Source organism: Gopherus evgoodei, unplaced genomic scaffold, assembly GCF_007399415.2.
Source record: "Gopherus evgoodei ecotype Sinaloan lineage unplaced genomic scaffold, rGopEvg1_v1.p scaffold_38_arrow_ctg1, whole genome shotgun sequence".
Lineage (NCBI taxonomy): Eukaryota > Metazoa > Chordata > Testudines > Testudinidae > Gopherus > Gopherus evgoodei.
This window is the reverse complement of record NW_022060059.1, coordinates 726,099-750,373: the sequence shown is the minus strand read 5'-3', so window position 1 is coordinate 750,373 and position 24,275 is coordinate 726,099. Positions and strand designations below refer to the sequence as shown.

General features: G+C 51.5%; 1 protein-coding gene across 1 annotated transcript in view; it reads right to left on the bottom strand.

Moving 5' to 3' along the window:
* The window catches only part of LOC115642159 (coiled-coil domain-containing protein 33-like), a 291,133-nt gene extending 278,338 nt beyond the window's left edge, over positions 1-12,795 (bottom strand). Inside the window, exons 1-2 of the mRNA XM_030545599.1 lie at positions 12,778-12,795; positions 11,630-11,793 (exon numbers count right to left, since the gene is read on the bottom strand). Of these exons, the coding sequence (XP_030401459.1) occupies positions 11,630-11,793; positions 12,778-12,795 (182 nt within the window). The remainder of the gene's footprint in view (positions 1-11,629; positions 11,794-12,777) is intronic.
* Between the last annotated feature and the right edge of the window lie 11,480 nt (positions 12,796-24,275).

Below are 24,275 nucleotides of genomic sequence, written 5' to 3'. Positions count from 1 at the left end.
GCTCGCTGGTCCCACGGCTCCGGTGGACCTCCCGCAAGTGTGCCTGCGGATGCTCCACGGAAGCCACAGGACTAGCGGACCCTCCGCAGGCACACCTGCGGGAGGTCAACCGGAGCTGCCTGCCACCCTCCCGGCAACCGGCAGAGCGCCCTCCGCAGCATGCCACCCCAAGCACGCGCTTGGCGCGCTGAGGCCTGGAGCCGGCCCTGACTATATCGTGAGAGCGGGCACAGCATGGGCAATGCTAGGGTGAGGTTCATACAATCATAGACACGTGGGGCTGGAAGGGACCTTGAGATGTCATCTAGTCCAGCCCCCTGGGGCCTGCGCTGAGGCAGGACCTCAGACCACCCCTGACAGGGGTTTGTCCAACCTGGGCTCAAAACCGCCCTTGGAAGCCTGTCGGAGAACTTAACTACCCTCGTAGTTAGAAAGGGAAGCACTTTGCACTTATCTTTATTGAATTTCATCTTGTTGATTTCAGACCAAGGGCTTGTCTACATCAGAAAGTTGCAGCGCTGGTGAGGGAGTTACAGCGCTGCAACTTTGAAGGTGTACACATCTGCAGGGCACCACCAGCGCTGCAACTCCCTTTTTGCAGCGCTGGCCGTACTCCCGTTTTGTCTCGGGTGTAGAGGATCCAGCGCTGGTGATCCAGCGCTGGTAATCCAATGTAGACAGTTACCAGCGCTTTTCTTGACCTCCGTGGAAGGAGCAAGCCTCTGGTAATCAAGCTGGTTTCCTTTCCCGGTTTGCTCTCTCGGTCCCGGAGCCACCCAGCAAACCGCAGGGAAGGAGACCTGCTTGCTCGGGGTTCCGGGACCGAGAGAGCAAACCGGGAACGCCGCGGTTTGCTCTCTCGGTCCCGGAGCCACCCAGCAAACCGCAGGGAAGGAGACCTGCTTGCTCGGGGTTCCGGGACCGAGAGAGCAAACCGGGAACGCCGCGGTTTGCTCTCTCGGTCCCGGAGCCACCCAGCAAACCGCAGGGAAGGAGACCTGCTTGCTCGGGGTTCCGGGACCGAGAGAGCAAACCGCGGCGAAGCTGGTTTCCTTTCCCGGTTTGCTCTCTCGGTCCCGGAACCCCGAGCAAGCAGGTCTCCTTCCCTGCGGTTTGCTGGGTGGCTCCGGGACCGAGAGAGCAAACCGCGGCGTTCCCGGTTTGCTCTCTCGGTCCCGGAACCCCGAGCAAGCAGGTCTCCTTCCCTGCGGTTTGCTGGCTGGCTCCGGGACCGAGAGAGCAAACCGCGGCGTTCCCGGTTTGCTCTCTCGGTCCCGGAACCCCGAGCAAGCAGGTCTCCTTCCCTGCGGTTTGCTGGCTGGCTCCGGGACCGAGAGAGCAAACCGCGGCGTTCCCGGTTTGCTCTCTCGGTCCCGGAACCCCGAGCAAGCAGGTCTCCTTCCCTGCGGTTTGCTGGCTGGCTCCAGGACCGAGAGAGCAAACCGCGGCGTTCCCGGTTTGCTCTCTCGGTCCCGGAACCCCGAGCAAGCAGGTCTCCTTCCCTGCGGTTTGCTGGCTGGCTCCGGGACCGAGAGAGCAAACCGCGGCGTTCCCGGTTTGCTCTCTCGGTCCCGGAACCCCGAGCAAGCAGGTCTCCTTCCCTGCGGTTTGCTGGCTGGCTCCGGGACCGAGAGAGCAAACCGCGGGGAAGCTGGTTTCCTTTCCCGGTTTGCTCTCTCGTCCCGGAGCCCCCCTTGAAGCCGCCCAACAGCGCTGCAGTGTGGCCACATCTAACACCACTTGCAGCGCTGGTTGCTGTAAGTGTGGCCACTCTGCAGCGCTGGCCCTATACAGCTGTACTAATACAGCTGTAACAACCAGCGCTGCAAAATTTTAGATGTAGACATGGCCCAATTCTCCAGTTTGTCAAAGTCATTTTGAATTCTAATCCTGTCCTCCAAAGTGCTTGCAACCTCTCCCATCTTGGGGTCAGCTGCAAATGTTATAAGCATCCTCTCCACTTTCTTATCCGTCATTACTGAACACATTGAATAGTTCCCAACCCAGGACTGATCCCTGCATACAGTTTGACAGGCAGGGAGGGATAGCTGAGTGGTTTGAGCATTGGCCTGCTAAACCCAGAGTTGTGAGTTTAATCCTTGAGGGGGCCAAAGGATAAAAATCTGTCTGGGAATTAGTCCTGCTTTGAGTAATGGGTTGAACTAGATGACCTCCTGAGGTCACTTCCAACCCTAATATTCTATGAACCATCCATAAACTACTCTTTCAACCAGTTTTGCACTTATAGTAATTTCTTCTAGACCACATTTCCCTAGTTTTCTTGTGAGAATGTCAGGTAGGATTGTGTCAAAAGCCCCACTAAAATCAAGATATCATGTCTATTGCTTCCCACCATCCACTAGGCCAGTAACTCTGTCAAAAACAATGCTGCCAATGTGCTCCAACTCTAAATTGGAGGGATAAGCTCTCTGGGATGGAGGGGAGTTCTGCCCACATGAGCCTCTCCGTTGAGGGTCCAACTAGTGTGATATGTTTTTTATGTGCACTGAGATCCTTAGCTCATTTCACACACACCCTGAATGAGCTGTGGGCTGCCAGCCATTACCCTGGGCAGCTGATCCTCTTGGGCAGCTGATCCTCTCAGGCCACTGATTCTCTGGGATGAACTCCTGGGCCATGGGGTCTCCTGTCCCTTCAACCTTCTCCTGAGGAGGGCTCTTCCAGGCTTCTTCCCAGGAGGAAAGCCCCCTCCTGCCACCCACGCTGAGTTGGGGCCGGCTATTTCCTTGGTTTCATTTCTGCAGCCCCTCCGGCTTTGAGATGGACTCCCCTAGGCCAGCAGTGACCCCACCTGACTAATTCTGTCTTGCCACCCATGCTGGAAAATGGACTCCTGCACTTCTCTTGGCCTGTGGCTACCACAGGCAGTGGTTCCACATGTGACATCCAGGAGCAGATGTTCTTCGGGGCTCCCTCCCCCTCCCTCCATGCACTGGGAAAGGGCTTCAGGACTGGCATCATGGTTCAATGGCATTTCAGTGGCAACATCACAACATCAAAGTCATCGTGCCAAAAGGCAGACTGGGCCCAGGTTTGCCAAACTATGTCGCTGGAGGCCTTATCAGAACCAGTTTGTTTTCTCCCACCCACGCCACATTCCTCTGCAAGGCCCTGATTCAAAGTCCGCTGATATTAATAGAAAGACTCTCCTTGACTTTAAAGGGCTTTGGACCAGGCCCAGAATGCAGCTGAATTTGTGAAATGTTCCCCTTCCCTGATTCTGCAGGACGGAGTATGTGTGTGTATGTGGGTGGGTGGGTGCGGGGGGGGGGGGAGGAATGAGGGCTCTGTTGTTGGTTTTAATCACACACATCCAGCTATGCAATGCTGGCTTGCTGCTTCCGCTGCTTTAAATGTCACTTCTGCCTCCAGGCAAATCTGCTTCTGGGAAAGGTTGTGCTTTAGCAGACATTTCCTGTGATTCTTCTTTGAATGTTTTCCAGCACGCTTCAAAGGGCAGTCTTATAATCACAGAAATGATAGGAGATGGATGCCGTGCAGGAGACAGGGCCTCAGCCTCCAGGTCCTTTGCTCCTTGTGCTGGAGGAAGCCTTTTCAGAGGAGAGCCCTGAGTTGCTCTGCTGCTGAGTCTCTGCTGGCTGATTAACTCAGTATGGGAGCCCAGATGAGTCATCACCCAAGGGATACTTCATTCCAGCAGTCACTTGGCTCTGGGGTGTACTTAGCTTCTCAGCACAGTTGCAGGCCCCAGAATTAAATCCCCCCTTGAGATAAATGGAGCAGCACCTCTTTTTCTGTGCCTACATTTCAGCATGGGGCAAAAGGGCTGATCCATTCCTAATGCTGAGTGCACAGCTGAATACAACTGGACTCCAGGGGCAGAACTCAGTGGGGGCACACCAACTAGTGCAAAGGGTATAGTCTAGTTCTGGGGTTCTCAAACTTCATTGCACCATGACCCCTTCTGACAACAAAGTTACTACGTGACACAGGAGTGGGGCTGCAGCCTAAGCTCCACTGCCTTGGGTGGAGGGATAGGGGGCTACAGCTGGAGCCCTGCTGCCCTAGTTTGGGGGAAAGGGAGCTGCAGCCCGAGCCCTGCTGCCCCAGGGTGGGGTGCAGCTGGGGCTTCAGCCCTGGGTCCCAGCAAGTCTAATGCTGACCCTGGCAACCCCATTAAAATGGTGTCCTGACCCACTCTGGGGTCCCATACCACAGTCTGAGAACCGCTGGTCTAGTTCTTGGAACATAGGGTTGGAGAGGACCTCCTGGATCATAGAGTCCTTTCTCATGCTATATATGTCATCCCAGTAATAAACTTATCAAGGTGCATTTTGAAACCAGTTAGGTCAGGGGTGGGTAAACTACAAGCTGTGAATCATTTTAAGCTGGCCCATGTGCTCCCACTGGGGAGCGGGGCTGGGATTTGCCCAGCTCCAGCACTCCAGATGGGGCACTGGGTCAGGGGCCGCAGCTTGGCCCCGCTCCAGTGCTCCAGCCAGGGCACAAGGTTGGGGACTGCACCACGCAGGACTGCCCAGAGGATACAGGGGGCCTGGGGCAAAGCAATTATTTTTCCATAAAAAAAAGTTGCAATATTATAGAATACTATATTCTCGTGGGGGCCCCTGCAGGGCCTGGGGTAACTTGCCCCACTTGCCCCACCCCAGGCAGCCCTGGCACCACACGGCTCCCGGAAGCCATGGCATGGCCCCGCTCTGGCATTCCAGTCAGGGTGTGGGCTTAGGGGCTGCACCATGTGGCTCGGCCCCACTCTGGTGCTCCAGCTGGGGTACAGGGTCGGGGGTCGCACCATGCAGTTTGGCCCTTCTCCAGTGCTCCAGCCGGGGTGCAGGGTCAAGGGCCACACCATGCAGCTCGGCCCTGCTCCGGCATTCCAGCCTGGGGGCAGGATCAGGGGCTGCACCATGGGGCTCTGCCCCGCTCCAGCCTGGGCGCAGGGTTGGGGGCTGCACCATGCAGCGTAGCCCTGCTCCAGCGCTCCAGCCGGGGTGGAGGGTTGGGGGCCACACCACGTGGCTTGGGCCCGCTCCGGTGCTCCAGCTAGGGCGCAGGGTCAGGGGCTGCACCACACAGCTCCTGGAAGCCACAGCATGGCCCCGCTCCAGCTCTTATGCACTCCAATGGGAGCTGCAGGGGCGGTGCCTGCAGATGGGGCAGTGTGCAGAGCCACCTGACTGTGCCTCTGTGTAGGAACTGGAGAGGGATATGCCACTGCTTCCAAGAGCTGCTTGAGGTAAATGCCACTTGGACCCAGCACTCCTGAGCCTCTTCCCACACCTCTACCCTCTGCCCCAGACCCGATCCCTATTCCGCTCTCCAAACCCCTTGGTCCAGGCCCAGAGCATCCTCCTATACCCCAAACTCCTCATCCCCAGCCCCACTGCAGAACCTGCACTCCCAACCAGAGCCCTCAGCCCCTCCCGTATCCCAACCCCAATTCAGTGAGCATTCATGGCTTGCCATACAATTTCTATTCCCAGGTGCAGTCCTCAGGCCAAAAAGTTTGCCCACCCCTGAGTTAGGTTGTTTGCTCCCCACTGTTCCTATTGGGAGGCTGTTCTAGAATCTTTCTCCTTTGATTGTTAGAAACCTGCCCAGCTCCACAACTGACTTTCTGTGAAGCTTTTGGCAAACGACTTGTGCCTCAGTTTCCCCATCTTTACTAATCCTTGGTAAAGTATATGCTCTGAGGGAAGGTGTTAGAGAAGACTGAGGTGAATATTGTAAATAATGGTGGGTTCTTCAGATCCCCATGGGTAAAACACACCAGTGGGTATCCATTGGCCAGACACAATTACTTCTGCCACTGGAAATCCAGAGGCTGTTGTTTACCACCAGGGCAGCCTGCAGGGAACATAAGCAGAGATGCACCAAAGGATAAAACAGGGAGTGGATTGATCCAGCTGGTGCTGGATTCTCCATCTCCTGGGCCTGACTAAAGTGCACAGACATCCTTCTGTTTCCTAGTTCAGTTCCCTGAACGGTGGGTCTGACACTAGCTGTTAGTCCCAGCAGCCTGTCATTAGCCCAGGGCTTGTTATTGAGAGCAAAGGGAAGCAGAAAAGCAGTAATTCCAGCTCAAGGGGTGCAGAAGAAGCAGGAGTTCCCAACCCTCTGCTCTCTGGCCTTCCAAGTAAACAACTTCAATCTGTCTAAAATGCTAATCATCTGCCTTGCCCATTGCTCTGGCTACATCTAGCCCCTGGCAACACTCTCACTCTTCAGTACAACACTTAACCCTCAGCCCCTTCACTGCGGCCAAGCCCCTCGAGCTACCACTCTTCATGGAGCTCTCCCACACTGACCATGCAACCCAAGCACTCTTCACCCCATCCACCACTCCATGCCTCCACCTGGTGCCCTCTTCTGTCCCACCTCCTAGCAGGTGGCATTGAGGAGAGGGGCTCTCCAGTGGATGAGATATGGGGGCACACCACAGGAGACAGATCTTAAAGATAAAGAGAATGACACATTTGGATGAGAAGGAAGTGCTGATAGGAGCTGCCAGATCTAAGTAAAGTGACCTGGGAGTGGAAAGGTGATGGTAATCTGTGTCCTTCATGGATCTGGCTTCACCACCCCAAGGACAAATCAGACAGGGAGAGTACTTTTAATTACAGAACAAAGGAACCTGTTGTGGAGGAGAGGCAGAAGGGCTGGGGAAAGGAGAAAAGCAGGGAAACAGGGACCAGCTAGTCACTGAGATCAACTCTGCCTCTTTTCCAAACATCAGCCACATAGAACAGGAAAGATCTCAAGTCTCTAAAGCAAACACTTTGCTTTGTCCCTGCCAGCTAGCAGCTTCCACAAGCCTCTTTTCCTAGCTCATATCTCTTCTATTATAGGAACTGAGGGCACCAGAGGGGACTTCCTGTCAACGAGAATGGGAATGAGAGAGTCTGGCTTGGCTCCTTGGCTCTAGAAAGACATGGAATGTAAAGTGGCTTTGAGCACCTCCATGCTTCCTTCATTTTGGGCTGCTAGTGGGTCTGCTTATACCACCTCTGCCCTGTCTCTTTATCACAGGGATGTCTCACACACGTGCCTTTGTGTGAATGGGGTGCATGCACTTGTGTGTTTCTGTGTGCACATCTTTACCTAAGTACATACACACATGTGCATGGGAGCTGGAGAAAGTGTGTGTGAGCGTGACTGAGTATCTAGGGCATGTGAGGGTGGGTATATGACAGCAAGAAGCTGTGTGTGTATGAGTGGCTGCACATGTAGCTTCATGCACATGTTCGTAGGTGATGGACCTGGAATCTGTGAGTGTTTCTACATTCTCAGATTCGTTTGTGCTGTGAGGGCTTAAGGTTACAGCACCAAATTACTCCTTGGTTACTGGGGGCAACTCTGCCTGACTCTGCACACAACTGGCACCAGGCCAAAAATGGCTCCAGAGATGCCACTAAAGCTCAAGTGATAGACTCTTTGCAGTACACCCCCAAAAGAACTGAGAATCTGGATATTTACTTTTCACATATGTATCTCCTGGGAGCACATTTCTCTTTGGTTTTTCAATTTTCTTTATTAAAGTGAAGGGTTTATAGCTTGGGCAGGGTACAAGCAGTGGAAGAGTCACATACACGGCTCTGCTCAGGCACCTCAGTCTTGTCCTGCACCACCCCCGACTATCCCACCTCTCGCTCAGCTCTGTCACTGCACTTCCATCCTAATCACTGTTATTCCAGTCCTCCAAGGATCCCTTCAGACCTGAACTGCAGTACCCCTGCTATGCTAGGCCTGGCTCGCTCTGCCCTTTGTCAGGTTTGGTGGCAAGGCTGGTGCAAGGATATTTTGCGCCCCCCTTCCGATGTCCAGCTCCCACCTTCCTATGGCCAAGTTCCCCCTAGGGGCCCAGATGTTCACAAAATGCAGGGGGGAAGGGGGGCTGCAAAGAGGGGAGTCGTATGGGGGCTCTTCCAGGTGGTGAAGGTGGCAGAGAGGTGGGTGCACAGGATTGTTGCAGAGGGTGGAGGTGGCCAAGAGGTGGAGGGGGTGGGGGTGTAGTGACAGGGAAGAGATTGCACAGAGGCAAAAAGGGCTCGTTGCAGGGGGTGCAGTGGCAAGGAGGGTGTGGCACAAGGGAGAAGTGAGCAGGAGGGGGTTGTTGCAAGGGGCTGGCAGGCAGGGGTGTGTGTGTGCACAGGGTTGTTGCAGGGGGCTGAAGGTGGCAGGGAGCGGTTTGCACAAGGGAGGAGTGGGCAGGAGGGAGATGGCAGGTGGTGGGGGGCGGAGGGGGCTCCTGAGGTTGATGCAGGGGTGAGAGTGACTGTGGCTGGCTCGGGGGGTTGCCGAGTGGAGGTTGCCCAGAGGCAAAAGTGGCAGGACAGGGTGGGTTTTTGGGGTGGGGGGTGCACAGGAGAAAAGAACAGGAGTACTTGTGGCACCTTAGAGACTAACACATTTATTTCAGAATAAGCTTTCGTGGGCTACAGCTCACTTCTTCAGATGCATAGAATGGAACATACAGACAGGAGATATTTATACATACAGAGAACATGAAAAGGTGAACGTATGCATACGTACTGGAAGAGTCCAATAAATTGAGATGAGCTATCGTCAGCAGGAGAAAAAAACCCTTTGAAGTGATAATTGAAATGACCCATAGAAGGTGTGAGGAGAACTTAACATAGGGAAATAAAATCAATCAGTGTAATGACCCAACCATTCCCAGTCTCTGTTTAAACCCAAGTTAATTGTATCAAATTTGCATATTAATTCGAGTTCAGCAGTCTCTCTTTGGAATCTGTTTTTGAAGGTTTTTTGTTGCAAAATTGCCACCTTCAAGTCTGTCACTGAGTGGTTAGAGAGGTTGAAGTGTTCTCCCACTGGTTTTTGAATGTTATGATTCCTGATGTCAGATTTGTGTCCATTTGTTCTTTTGCATAGAGACTGTCTGGTATGGCCAATGTACATGGCAGAGGGGCATTGCTGGCACATGATGGCATATATCATGTTGGTAGATGTGCAGGTGAACGAGCCCCTGATGGCATGGCTGATGTGGTTAGGTCCTATGATGGTGTCACTTGAATAGATATGTGGACAGAGCTGGAATTGGGCTTTGTTGCAAGGATAGGTTCCTGGATTAGTGTTTATGTTGTATGGTGTGCGGTTGCTGGTGAGTATTTGCATCAGGTTGGGGGGCTGTCTGTAAGCAAGGACTGGCCTGTCTCCCAAGATCTGTGAGAGTGAGGGGTCATCTTTCAAGATAGGTTGTAGATCTTTGATGATGCACTGGAGAGGTTTTAGTTGGGGGCTGAAGGTGATGGCTAGTGGTGTTCTGTTATTTTCTTTGTTGGGCCTGTCCTATAGTAGGTGGCTTCTGGGTACTCTTCTGGCTCTGTCAATCTGTTTTTTCACTTCAGCAGGTAGGTATTGTAGTTTTAAGAATGCTTGATAGAGATCTTGTAGGTGTTTATCTCTGTCTGAGAGATTGGAACAAATATGGTTGTATCTTAGTGCTTGGCTGTAGAAAATGGATCATGTGGTGTGTCGTGGATGGAAGCTGGAGGCATTCTTAAAACTACAATACCCACCTGCTGACGTGGAGCTCTCAGCAGCAGCACAGGCAGCCAGCCCCCACCCCACGCCTGAGTCTGCTGAGAGCCCGAGGGCGACAGGGAGCCCGGCTCGGCCCACAGCGCGGGGAAGAAGGTGCAGCTGCTAGTGCTAGACCCTCCCCTTCCCCACTCTGCTGCTGGCTGCTCCTCCAGGGAGAGGGACTGGCCGTGCCATGGGCGGCCCCTCTGGAGCTGGGAGGCGCGGAGCAGCAGTAGCAGCCTTGTGCTCCGCTGTTTTAAAAAAAATTGGGGGGCACCGCTTTTTGGCACACCCAACCACTTGGTGCCCTAGGCGGCCACCTAGTCTGCTTAGCGGTTGCACCAGCCCTGTTTGGTGGCATGCATAAATAAATATATTTGTCCAATAAAAACTGCCCATTGGTTTACATTTTTTATGTTCTTTGGTATTGGTTATGGACCTCCAGAAATCAGTTTCTAAAAAGGAATTACACTAGTGTAAAACTAGGGCAACCAAATAGAGAATCAGGCTCCTTCAACTGATTTTATTCACTTTCAGGTTATGATTCCTCCACTGCCCTTCCTAAAGGAGCTGAAATTAACATGGATTTTCTTGTTTACAGCCTCATTAGTGCACCAGTGTCATTTGTGATGCCCACACCAGTCTGGGAATGGGATTGCTAAGTAAAGATCTACTGCAATAACAGCACTGTGGAGCACAACGCATTATTTGCATAGATCACAAACAATGACTGTTTGCCCTTCTTTTAGTGAAGAAGAAATGGATTATCATTTTTTTAAAAAGATGTTTAGCATTCAGACTTTACCTGTCTAATTATAACACAACTCAACAGTGTCCTTTCAGTTACTACACAACAAAGTGTTGCTCTTTAATTGAGTCCCCTAATGCATGTATCTTGCACAAGGAACCAAATTCTGTGTAGGTGCAGTGTATGTCAACAGAGGGAATACCACCTCCCCAAACTACGTTAGCTGCATGGACAAAAGCCCTCTTTTATCAGCAGAACACCAGAATCCCTGGCTGGGATTATTTAGTTGGTGTTGGTCCTACTTTGAGCAGGGGGTTGGACTAGATGACGTACTGAGGTCTCTTCCAACCCTAATCTTCTATGATTCTAACTCCACCTGTACTGGGGGGGTTTCATCAGCATAGCTATGCTGCTGGGGTGTGTGTGTTTTTTCACATCCCGACTGACAAAGCTACGCCAGTACACTTTTTCAATGCAGACCAGCCTTAGGTTTTCAGCAGAACAGGTCCATTGCCTTGATGTGGTAAGATGCCCCAATCACGATAAAGACACAATAGAGTCACTTTAAGGTCAGAAAGGATCATTATGATAATCTAGTCTGATCTCCTGCACAATGTAGGCCACAGAATCTCACCTACCCACCCCACAACAACCCCCTAACCTATGTCTGAGCCACTGAATTCCTCAAATCATGGTTTAAAGACTTCAAACTGCATCTGGGACTGCCCCCTGGGCATCATGGCAGCCCTGAACAACTGAGCGTGTATCAGCCAAGCAGCTCCTGAGCCACCCAGTGGACACCAGTCCTACATAGATGCATTGCTCTGAAAATGAAGGCAACCTTCAAAATGCCCTGATCATTCAAAAGGCTCTGATCATTTGCTACTTCCCAGCCTGCAAGGGGTTAGTTTGTTTCATCCCCCCTGATACATTGCTGCTGTAGATATTCTCCTCCTAGCACTTCCATAGCATAAATCACTGGGGTGACAGTCAGATTTTGAACAAAAGGAAATTAGAAATAGATATTCCACCCTGAGAGCTGTATGCATCATTTTTTTCTGACAACTCAGGTAAACTCTCTGTGTACCTTACACTCCTTTCCCGCAAGATTCTCAGTGACCCTGATTTATTATGCTGTGCCTTCAGCTCGGAGATGCATCCTCCTGTGACACCTCGCAAGTGCCAGCCTATTCAGTGAAGATTAAGACCAAACAGATCAGCCTTATGGCCAGCACTGCAGTCGCAACTTCTTGCCTGCTGAAAGAGCAGATCTTATAACCAAAGCTGAGAAGCAGCATCTGAAGCCCAGAAGTAAAATTCCCAGGTACTCACACAGTGACATAGGGCCATGGCACCTTGCCCTTCTGGGTGGCCGGTAGGTTGCTGGCATTGTGCAGAGTGACAGAGATGGATTCCTTCCCAGAGTGTGCCAAGTGCCAATGATTGGTTTCTGAAGTTTGCACGGCCTCATCCATTTCAGAGGGCGCCTCTAATACCTGCCAGGTGCAAGTAGAAAGAACTTCAGCATTTGTTCTTCCCCAATGCAAATTCACCTTCCACGTCCCACTGACCCACATCTCCAGCTCCGCTCTAAAGGCTCAGGTGTGTGCCCTCAACAAACAAGCTGAGCTTGCATATTTCTCAGACTACTTGGAGAGATGAGTCTTTCCCATGGGTGCCAACGTGTCTAGTGCTCAGGCCAACAGGCTCAGTCCCAGAACAAGGGTAAATTCAGAGATGCCTCGTCTCCTCTCCCTATTCACATGTAACTCCAATAGAAACTAGCAGGTGTAATACATGTAGAGGAAGAGGCGTTCACAACTCAGGAAAAGGAGCTGAGTTGTGCGCCCACAGCTTCCCCAACAATGCCCTGCCATCGTGCCTCAGGCCTAACCAGGAGAGACAGCCCATCATAGTAGCATAAATCAAAGTACTTAGCTTCTCTGCTGAAACTGCCAACGGGGGAGCTAATGAGCAGGGGACAGGAGGAAGGCTGGAGAGAGTGGGGAGTTTGGGGTACAGGAAGGAGACTGAAGGGTTAGGGAATGGAGGAGAGAGGGAGATGGAATGGCTAGGAGACTGTGAAGAGGAAAGAGGGAACATATGGGGTGGCAGGTGAATTAAAGAGCAGGAGACTGGCTGGGGTAGAGAAGCAGGGAGGGGAGGGGGACAGGGCAGCAATGGAGATGGGAGCACTGCAGGCATACACTGGCAGCACTCTCACCTCAGGGGCTGTGGAGGTTAACCAGGGTCCCCTTCGAGCAGCTGGGGAGGGCCTGCATCTCTGGGGATGCACTGAAGGTTGAAACACATAATTTGAGGCAGGCGCCCTCCCATTAAAGGCACAAAACTCAGAAGGCAACCAGCTGCCTCTCCCCCCATGCAACATATTATCATTATTAGAAAAATCCTGTGAAAATCCTGTGATCCCTTCAGCCCGGACTGTGAATTTGATGCATGATGGGCTGGCAGTACTCTACCTTGGAAGCTTTTCCCATGTTTGGCTTCAGACAGAGGACGGCGCTCTAGGTACCTCCTCCCCGTCTCGAACTCCCCTGCTACTTCTCTGCAGGGAGCTGGTCAGAGAGAGGCAAGGGGCAGGCAGCCAGCAGGGGGCAGCTCAGGAGAAGGCAGGAACTCTACTTCCCTGCTGGTGGTAGGCTAGAAGTGCAGGGTCTAAACAGAAAACCGAATCACTCTGCTCAGTGCTGAGAGTCTGGCTGGGGCGGGAATGAGTTGAGGAGGTGACACCTCCTACACATCCCCATGGCAATGAGCCTGTACTCCAGTGTCCTTGAGCACAGACTCTTTGCTATGCCAAGGATGCTGATGGGCCTAGGTAATAAGTGTTCTCAGCCCTACTGGTGGCACTATGGTTACAGCCATGGTGTGCAGTACTGGTGCAAGAACGTGATTGGCTAGTGAGGGTTCTGAGCTGTGTGACAGCACTGTGAAAACACCGCAGGCAGGGCTCAGCCTCGGTTGCTGTCACAACAAACAGGCAGACAGGCAGTACTTGTCTACACAATATCCTAACCTGCTTTAAAACTGGTTCATTTAAACTAGTTAGAGCCATAATGTTGATCAGACCCCAGGCAGCCTGAACTGATTACAACTCCAAGATTAGCAGGCCATCAGGAGTCTGGTTCCAATAGGGGGCATGTCAAACAGGCTCACAGTGACAGTAAAGACATGACAGCACCCCAAAAGCAATCAGTCTCTCTAGCACTTGCACTTTTCACTGAGGGTATGTCTACACTATGAAATTAGGTCAATTTAACAGAAGTTGAATTTTTAGAAATTGATTTGATAGTCGATTGTGTGTGTCCCCACTAAACATATTAAGTCGGCGGTGTACATCCACAGTACCGAGGCTAGCATTGACTTTCAGAGTGTTGCACTGTGATAGCTATCCTACAGTTCCTGCTGTCTCTGGCACCCACTGGAATTCTGGGTTGAGCTCCCAATGCCTGATGGGGCAAAAACATTGTAGCAGGTGGTTCTGGGTACATGTCGTCAGGCGCCTCTCCCTCTCTCCCTCCTTCCGTGAAAGCAACTGCAAAAAATTGTTTCTTGCCTTTTTTCCTGGGTTACCCGTGCAGATGACATACCATGGCAAGCATGGAGCCTGCTCAGCTCACTGTCACTGTATGTCTCCTGGGTGCTGCTGGCAAATACAGTACTGCAGTGCTACACAGCAGCATCCCCTTGCCTTGCCTTGCGGATGGCAGATGGTGCAAAACGACTGCTAGCTGTTGTTGTCATCCTGTGGTTGCTCCTGGCTGACCTCGACTAGGTTGGTTGGGGGTGCCTGGGCAGACATGGGTGCTCCTGGCCTGCCTCAGTGAGGTCAGTCAGAGGTGCCTGGACAAAAATGGGAATGACTCCAGGTCATTCTCTTCTTTAAGTTTCGTCTAATGGAGATTCAGTCCTGCCTGGAATATCATGCCAGCTGGAGGCTTCTGCCTCAGGCTGCTTTCCCATTCGGTAGCACCATGTGGTCTCACCTACCCCAGCCTACCCCTTGCTCCCATGGCTCATGAAGCCTGGACAGTAGTAAGGAGCAGTTCAACTATAGGTTGAACAAGTGCATAATGGTGATAGAATGTGCCCTTTGGACGTTTAAAAGCTTGCTGACGCAGTTTACTGACTCAGTTAGACCTCAGCGAAACCAATATTCCCATTGTTATCACTGCTTGCCGTGTGCTCCACAATATGTGTGAGAGTAAGGGGGAGACAATTATGGCAGGGTGGGAGGTGGAGGCAAATCGCCTGGCCGCTGATTACATGCAGCCAGACACCAGGGCAGTTAGAAGAGCACAGCAGGGTGCGCTGTACATCAGAGAAGCTTTGAAAAACAGTTTCATGACTGGCCAGGCTACGGTGTGAAAGTTCTGTTTGTTTCTGATTGATGAAAATCCACCCCCTTGGTTCACTCTACTTCCCTGTAAGCCAACCACCTTCTCCTCCCCCCCTTTGATGTCTGCTTTCAGTGGCAATAAAGTCATTGTTGTTTCAAATTCATGCATTCTTTATTAATTCGTCACACAAATGGGGGGATAACTGCCAAGGTAGCCCTGGAGGGGTCGGGGAGGAGGGAAGCACAGGGGTGGGGCAGTTGTAGGAGCACCCCCTAGAATGGAATGCAGCTCATCATAGAAGTGGCACGTCTGGGGCTCTGACACAGAGCGGCCATTTGCCTCTCTGGTTCGTTGGTAGGCTTCATGTGGCACTGCTGTGGGTCCCTGTTATAACCTCTGTCCTTCATGCCCTTGGAGATTTTTTCAAATATTCCAGCATTTTGTCTTTTGGAATGGAGTTCAGATAGCATGCATTCATCTTCCCATACAGCAATCAGATGTAGTACCTCCTGTTCGGTCCAGGCTGGAGCTCTTTTGCGATTCTGGGACTCCATGGTCACTTGTGTTGATGAGCTCTGCATGGTCACCTGTGCTGATCAGCTTGCTACGCTGGCCAAACAGGAAATGAAATTCAAAAGTTTGCAGGGCTTTTCTGTCTACCTAGCCAGTGCATCTGAGTTGAGAGCGCTGTCCAGAGCGGTGACAATGGAGCACTCTGGGATAGCTCCCGGAGGCCAATACCGTCGAATTGCATCCACACTACCCCAGATTCGACCCAGCAGGGTCGATTTCAGTGCTACTCTCCTCATTGGGGAGGAGTACAGAAATCAATTTTAAGAGCCCTTTAAGTCGACAAAAATGGTTTTGCTGTGTGGACGGGTGTAGGGTTAAATCAATCTAACGCTGCTAAATTCGACCTAAACTCATAGTGCAGACCAGGGCTGAGGTTAGCAAAAGGTACAATACTGTCAGTCTTGTGTCTCACAACAGAAGGCAGGAGATGTGTGACGGCCTTAAACAGTCCAAACACACACACTCCAGTCTTATTAAATATACAGTGACAACTTCTCTTAAAATTCTCCCATCCCAGTAGCTCACATGTGACTGGCAGGGGGAAGGCTGAGAACAGGCTGGTGTAGCTGTGGAAATTAGGCCCTCAAATGGTTGATCTAGTCAATTCTACTGCCAATTCCTCTTCCTCAGTGAACTGATAGGGACCTTCTTCATCTCAGCTTTCCCCATTGCTATCTCCTCCTTTGCGAAACGAATTAGTCTCTGATGTGTGTAAACCTTGACCAAACTTCCCCCCTTAACTTCTCTTCATGCCTCCCTCCTTTGTCCCCTCTTCTGACATGCCCTCTAGTCGGATCCAGAATTTTACAATTTACAAGACTCCAAAGGGATTGGGATCCTGGATTAATGCGAGGGAAAGAGAAGAAGAAGATTGCATTCCCCTCCCCTCCACCACTCATACCAGATGTAATGAGACAGAGATTCACAGTTCTTTACACTGGGGGTCCCTGACTTAATTCCACTACACACAAGCGATCATGCTAAAGCTTTCAGACCCCTTTGAACACAGACCTGGCAGCCCCAGCGCATTCCCTCTGTGATTTAGCCATGCACTAAAGCCCTCTCCAAGCAGTTGCTGATATTCAGCTCTAAGGCTTATTCTATAACAAAGGTGGAATAAAAACTCAGTAAAAACCCACGCAGTGGGTTAATGGTCAGCATGTCATGGGCTCTACGTGTTTTAAGCTCAGCCTTCAGCTGACGTGAAATCCATCCCCACTTGTGCAGGAGACAGGACTGGAGACTTGCACAGCACTAGCCAGAACTACATATGCCAGTAGCCATGGCTACCAGCTTCTCCAGTTCCTGTGGACCACAATAGTCACAGGCTGAAGGCCTGACATTGTTATTCCTTAAGGCATGAGCTAGGTCAGAATCTGCCCTGCTTCAGCACTGAGCTGTTTTGCATGGAGTAAGTGACAGCTGACATCTATAGAGGTAAAAACACACAGGATAGTAAGTGCAAAAAAAGAGCAGTCTACTGGGTCTGTCTGCCGCCATATCACCTCATGCTGTGATCACAACACAAGCTAAATAGGATCAGGCCTGGCTAGGCCTTGCATAGGAGACCCACAGAGAGATTTTCTAACTTACTATCTTCTTTCTGATGCTAGTAGTGATACAGTGCCCCTGCATGGTGCTGACTACACTGTCCTGCCTCAGCTAAGACCTAACATTGAGATGTTTGTCCTGATGTTCTGGCTAAATTACACTCTGCTGACCCCAGATCCCCTTGAAGTTCCATGGGGGCCAGAGTTCTCAGATTTGGGCACCTACATTTAAATATGGTGTCTAGCTTTAGCCTATGTACTACTTCACCTCCTGTCCTAATCTAATGTTGCACATATCTTCAAATGAAAGGTGACACAGACTAGTGAATAAAGCCTCAGAGAAAAGAAAACCCAACAGCCCATCCCAAAATGGCCATTAAATACAATAGCCTACCACAATAAGAAGGCTAAAAGGGAAAAAAGAACATTCTCATCTCACCCAGAAGGATGGCCAAGATGGATTCTCGTGTCCCTCCAGGAGGAGTTCTCTGGAGCCCTTGATGGAGAAGGACCAGCTTCCTGATTCCTTGTATCAATTGCATGCATTGCTCTGAAGCATGTTGAAATAATACTTTATTGCTGAGGTTCCCCAGCACCATCACAGAATTGGTATCTCATGAAGCTCTTCCATTACAGATAAAACCTTCCTGCTTCCACACCCACTGATCTCCGTAACACCCTTCACACAAGGCTAGGTGGCAACACAGATGCAATTCACATATGCACACAAAAGAGCCTTCAGCGCTTTGATTTAAAGGAGGGGCATGCTCCCAGGCCATGGGGACCAGTGCATGCGAACACAACCAGATGAAGTGTTAATGAAAGCCTGACTGCCTTCATTTGCAAGTCAAGATGACCTGGGAATTTCTGTCTACCTCCATTCTTCATCCTGGCCTGCTTCTGCCTGCTGGAGGAAGAAGATCCAAGGAAGACCACTGTGTAAGCTTGAAAACTTCTCTCTCTCACTCACTTTGTGCTGAAGGAAAAACACCCAACAGGACAACCAGAAGAAGGAGGACTCCTAGCTTTTCAAGATGCTAGAGTCATTGTCTAGCCAAACACAACCAGAAGCAAAGCATTCAGTATATTAACATATCGGAAAGGAATCTGAGGTCACGGCAGGCTCCCAGAAGGATTATCCATCATGAAGACATACACCTTGTATGCTACAATAGACAATTTTATCTCTGAAAGTGACTAGTGCCTTCTTCAATAGCACTGAAAAGTTCAGTGTTCCTCAGAGGATCTAGCCAGAGTCAGTAAGGAATGAATACCCACCACCGATCTTCTCCACTGCTGCTTGCTCCAGTTGTCCTGCTGAATTGCATTTCTCATTTTTCCAGTCTCCAGATTCTGCTAATAGATTAAGCCTGCTCTGATGTCTGGCCAACAGTTGAAGGAGACATGCATTTCCTGTTTACTCTCACAAAGACTAGAGATTAATGACAGGGCCAGCTTTGGAAAGGCAGTCACGCTGCAGATGATCACCAGTGAGAGACAGGAATTGCTGCTTGGAGTGAAGGTATCACAGGCGGAGCTGTGATGGGTTCAGTCACAGAGATCCCCTTGAGACTGTCACTTGACGTGCTGAAACTACCCTTGAACTCGTTTTCCCTGCCAGCTTGGGACTCCAGAATCCTGTCTTGTTGAGACAGACATGCTACTCTGCCGCAACACGGACTCAGAGTCTGAACCATGCCTCTAAACCTGCAGACTTTAACCAAAACTGCTCAGCAGGTTTCCTATCTCCAGCGCCCAGATACTCAGCTCCCAATGGAATTCAAACCCCAAGAAATCCATTTCACTCTGTATAAAGCTTATACAGGGTAAACTCATAAATTGTCTGCTCTCAATATCACTGATAGAGAGATATGCACAGCGGTTTGCTCCCCCACTTACTCTGGGTTAATAAACAAAAGTGATTTTATTAAGTATAAAAAGTAGGATTTAAGTGGTTTCAAGTAATAACAGATTGAAGTTACCATGCAAAATAAAACAAAACATGCACGTCTAAGCCTAATACATTAAGAAACTGAATACAGGTAAATCTCATCCTCAGAGATATTTCAATAAGCTTCTTTCACAGACTAGAATCCTTCTTAGTCTAGGCCCAATCCTTTCCCCGGTACAGTTCTTGTTAGTTCCAGCTCAGGTGGTAACTAGGGGATTTCTCGTGAAGGCCACCCCCTTTGTTCTGTTCCACCCCCTTCTATAGCTTTGGCAAAAGGTGGGAATCCTTTGTCTCTCTAGGGCCCCACCCCTCTTTCTAAATGGAAAAGCACCAGGTTTAAGATGGATTCCAGTACCAGGTGACATGGTCGCATGTCCTGTGTGACCCCGAACCTCCATTCTTTCCAGCCTGACTCACAGGAACAGCGGAAGGCTTACAAGTAAACAGAGCCATTCACAACCAATTGTCCTCGTTAATGGGAGCCATCAAGATTCAAAGCCACCATTAATGGCCCACACTTTGCATAGTTATAATAGGACTTCAGAGTAATACTTCATATTTCTAGCTTCAGATACAAGAACAATATATTCATACAAATAGAATGAACACATGTAGTAGATTATAAGCTCTGTAATGATACCTTACAAGAGATCTTTTGCATAAAGCATATTCCAGTTACAATATAGACACATTTATTAGCATATTTTTCATAAAAAATATGCAGTGCAATGTCACAGGAGCTACAACAAGAAATCAGCATGGAGAGCCCAGAGCTCATGAGCAACCCTAACATAACAAATCAGTGTGTGTGGCTTTTTTCATGTCACCTTGCAACAACAAAACAGGCATAGCCACGCAGTTCTGAGCGGCACAACAACAAGAAGCAAGCATGTGCCACTTTGTTCACAGCTTAGCCTAGTATATATGGCTATATATTCATGAACAACCCTTCCGAACACCTTCCCTCTGGGTGGAATGTGCTCAAATACTATGGTGAGGGACAACAGCATAAAACCGTAAGATGGTGTGACAAAGTGGAAACGTTCTTGATGTGTTATTTGAATGCTGTGTGGGGAGGATTGACCTGGGAAGGTTTCAGGGGAGTTTTTCTGGGATGGCCCGCATTGGGGAAGGGAGCATACCTGAGCATGTAACATGAGAACCCAGGAGGGGGGTTGGAGGCCAGGTAACACCTCTGCCCGGGAAACTGGACAAAGGACACAAAGGCTGGGGGACGAGCCCTGGGGGAGGCTGAGTGAGAGGCTGAAGGGAGTTTCAGTTTGGAGCTGGCTGGGAAAAGAGGGGCAACCAGACCAACAGGGCTATGGCCTCCCTGGGGCCCCCAGATGGACCTAACTAAAGGGGGTCCTGTTGCCTGTATCAGCAAGACCTGTTTTGGACTGTGTTCCTGTTGTCTAAATAAACCTTCTGTTTTACTGGCTGACTGAGAGTCATGGTGAATCGCAGGAAACCGGGGGTGCAGGGCCTTGTCCCCCCACACACAATCCGTGACAACAGGTGGCAGAGGTGGGATCTACAGCACCCCGTGGATGGCGCTTCCTGCAGTAAGTGACTGGGGAGCAGTAAAACGAAGGGGGATTGACAGGGACCAAGCATGAACAGTCAGCAAGGGACGGTGTCAGAGGGCGATTAAATCCTGGGAGTGTGTGACCAGCAAGAAGGACTTTTGCAGTACCAGGGTCCCTCAGGGGATTGCAGCGAGTGGTCCTGGGGCGGAGGAGTCTGCCGCTCGACCCTGGCAGAAAGGTGGTGACCTCGAGAAAGGCTGGCATGCTAGAGGTCTCCCTGGAAACTGTGGGGAGCGGCGAGCACCCAGGCCTGTGAGTGGCCAGCAGGAAGATGTACGCCGAGCGACCTGGTTGAGCTGTGCATGCAGAGTAGGCTGCACAGTGGGAGGCTCACCAGAGAACAGCTGATTGCCCAGCTGGAGGAGGGAGATCGCTCGAATGAACTGATCCCTGTCTCTGAGGGAAACAGCCTGGCAGATGCAGTGCAGGCACCCGTGTCTGTCCCAGCTGGGAGTGGTCAGCTGGCTGCGGAGGGCTTCCTGAGACCCCTCCTTCCTATGCCTAGGGGAAGGATGGGGAGGAGCCCAGCAAATAGCAAGGGCATCATGACACCCCCGGCCATCAGGGGATCCTCCTGGCGAAGCTCGCCGGCCAGCAGGGGACCCTCCCAGTGACACTCGGCGTCCGTGGAGTGGAAGCGACTGAAATGGGAGAGAGAGCTAAAATGAGAGAGCTGGAGGATCGTGAAAAACAGAGACATCGTGAAGAGAGACAGAGGCAGCATGAACTGGAGCTGGCAAGGCTGAGGACCAGCGAGCCCCTGGCTGCGGTGAGTGAGGGGGGACTCAGGATTGCATGGAGCTTTGATAAATGCATCCTGGCCCAGTATAAGGAGGGAGAGGACATGGATGACTTCCTGGATGCCTTTGAGACAGCCTGTGAGCTGCACCAGGTTGATTCTGTGGACAGGCTCTGGGTTCCACCCCCTTACTGGACCCCAAAGCCATGGCAGACCGCCAACTGGAAGGGGTGGAGAAAGGGGACTACAAATTATTCAAAAAGGCCCTGCTATGTGAGTTTGAGCTGACTCCTGAGATGTACCGGGAAAGGTTCCAAAGCCAGTGTAAACCCCCTGAGGTCTCATATATGCAACTAGCTGTCCGCGTGGAGGAATGCTCCAGAAAGTGGGCAGATGAGGCCCAGGCGAAGGGACCTGGTTAAACTGATCGTACTAGAGCAACTGGAAGAGCGGTGTCCATCGGACCTGAGGCTATGGTTGAGGGACAAAAAGCCAGGCAACCCACGGCATGCAAGGCGGATGGCCAATGAGTTTGTGAAGAGCCAGTCAGGGGGTGGCAGGGAGGAGTCCCAAAGGAACAGACCCACCATGATGCACAAAGAGAGTGACCCCGGGACCTCCCACAGGGGAAACATGGAGGACCCCCTCCCAAGAGGAACATCTGGCGTCAGGGCCAACCAACCAGCTCAAGGGGACCAATGGGACATGAGCTGCTATTACTGTGGCCAGAGAGGCCACAAATGGACCCAGTGCCCCAGGCTCAGGGGCAGACTGAGCAGACCGAACCCACAGAGGGTTAACTGGGTAGACACCCAACCGGATGAGGGGTAGGCTTCCCAGGCAAGGCGGGCTAGCAGCTTATCAACTGCTCAGGAGAGAGGAGGGCTCCAGGCCAACTCCTCTGTAGAGCTGGATGCTCTGGACACCAGGTTCTCCGTTTACAGGGTGGGTGCGGGGCTGTCCCTGCCGAGCGAGTGCCTTGTTCCCCTGGAAGTGGATGGGAGGAAAGTCTATGGATACTGGGACACAGGCGCTGAGGAGACACTGGCCCGGCTCGAGGTGGTAGCTCCAGATCAGGTGATGCCCACACCTATCTGACCCTGATGGGGGTGGGTGGGACCCCATTCAAGGTGCCAGTGGAGAAAGTACACTTGAAATGGGGAGCCAAGGAGGGACCAAGGAAGTGGGGTGCACCACCATTTGCCCAGTGAGGTGTTAAGGGGGGGGGGGGGGACATGGAGAACTGGCCAAGCAACCCCCAGGGTGCCCTGGTGGTGACCCGTAGCCCTAGCCAGCAAGGGACACTGCACCCTGACTTCGGGGAGGGTACCATGCCCGAGGTGCAGGACCCTAACCCAGTGGGGAGGGAACACTCAGGGACACAGCTCAAGGAGACTGCGGCTTCAGACCCAGCTGGCGAGAAAGAGCAGGTATCCATCCCTGTCCCAGCTGCTGAGTTCCAGGCCGAGTTGCAGAAAATCCCTCCTTGCAGAAGATAAGGGCCAACCTCAGTGCGGTACAGATCGTGGGGAGAGGTTGCCAGAAAAGGTTCCTGTGGGACAAGGGGTTCCTGTACTGAGAATGGGCTTCCCCAGGGGAAATGAAGTCATGGGGAATAAGGAAGCAGCTGGTGGCATCCCAGAAGTATTGCCACCAGCTGCTGTGCCAGGCCCAAGACATCCCCCTCTTAGGGCACCAGGGAATCTGGTGTACCCAGCAGAGACTGCTATAGAACTTTTACTGGCCTAGGGTCTTTATTACCATCTGGCAGTATTGCCGATCCTGTGACCCCTGTCAGAGGGTGAGGAAGGCCCGAGACAAGGGGAAAAACAGCTTTAGGACCCCTGTCTAGCATAAAGGAGCCTTTCCAGAGGGTGGCCAAGGTCAAAAGGGGGGCTCTTAACCAAGAGAGCCCGAATCACAGTCTTCCAGACTGGAATGTTGGGAAAAGACCCTATCTCAGTTTGAACCCCAGGGGTATTGGGGTGGAAAAAGGGCACGGGCCGCATAAGCCTTCCCACATGTGGACTAGGAGTGCCATTGAGCACACCCGACCTGGGGGGGGCAGGAAACTGGAAGAGCCTGGTGTAATTCTCACCCAGGAAGGAGGGGGGGGATGCTAGGGCGTCCATGGGAACATGGGTCGGTTCGAACTTCCCCAGCTCACTGGCTGAAGTGACCCTGCTCAGTTCGGTCTTGAAGGGGGGAGAGATGTGACAAAGTTGGAATGTTCTTGATGTGTTATTTGAATGCTGACTGGGGAGTATTGACCTGGGAAGGTTGCAGGGGAGTTTTGCTGGGATGGCCTGCATTGGGGAAGGGAGCATACCTGAGCATGTAACATGAGGACCCAGGAGGGCAGTTGGAGGCCCGGTAACAGCTCTGCTCAGGAAACTGGACAAAGGACACAAAGGCTGGGGGACGAGCCCTGGGGGAGGCTCAGTGAGAGGCTGAAGGGAGTTTCAGTTTGGAGCTGGCTGGGAAAAGAGAGGCAACCCGATCAACAAGGCTATGGCCTCCCTGGGGCCCCCAGATGGACCTAACTAAAGGAGGTGCTGTTGTCTGTATCAGCAAGACCTGTTTTGGACTATGTTTCTGTTGTCTAAATAAACCTTCTGTTTTACTGGCTGGCTGAGAGTCATGGTGAATTGGATGAAGCCAGGAGTGCAGGGCTTTGTCCCCCTCCCACTCTGTGACAGATGGATCAGAAATCACTATATGCAGCTTTGTCTGAAATCCACCTACAATAACAGTCTGCCTAGCCCAGTGCTCCTGAGCAAGCCTACAATAACTAACCCATGCACAATTGCATTCTCAATGGCAAGGAAATGTATTTCAGTCCCATGGTTCCAGAGGTGAAACTAAACTGCAGGTGACACCAGCTTTGGAATAGTTAAAAGCAACACCTTAGCAATGTGACTCCTTTCCATCATAATGAGTTAAACTGAGTTCCCTAGACCAGCACTTACGCCCTTCCTCCACCCCGAAAGGCTTTTCCAGACAAATCCCCTCTGACATGGGTCCTCAGCCCTAAACCCTTTAATGAGGGGGTCCTACACTCTACCTGTCCCCTTTGTGTCTCTCTCTCTAGTGTCTCACTTCACAGGAGATGCTGGATTTGGGCTGGCAGCTGGGGAGGTGAGCACAGGGTTATCAGCAAAATGGGAGGCAATTAAAAAACCTCTTTCTCCCAACCCCCACCTTTTCATCCTCTC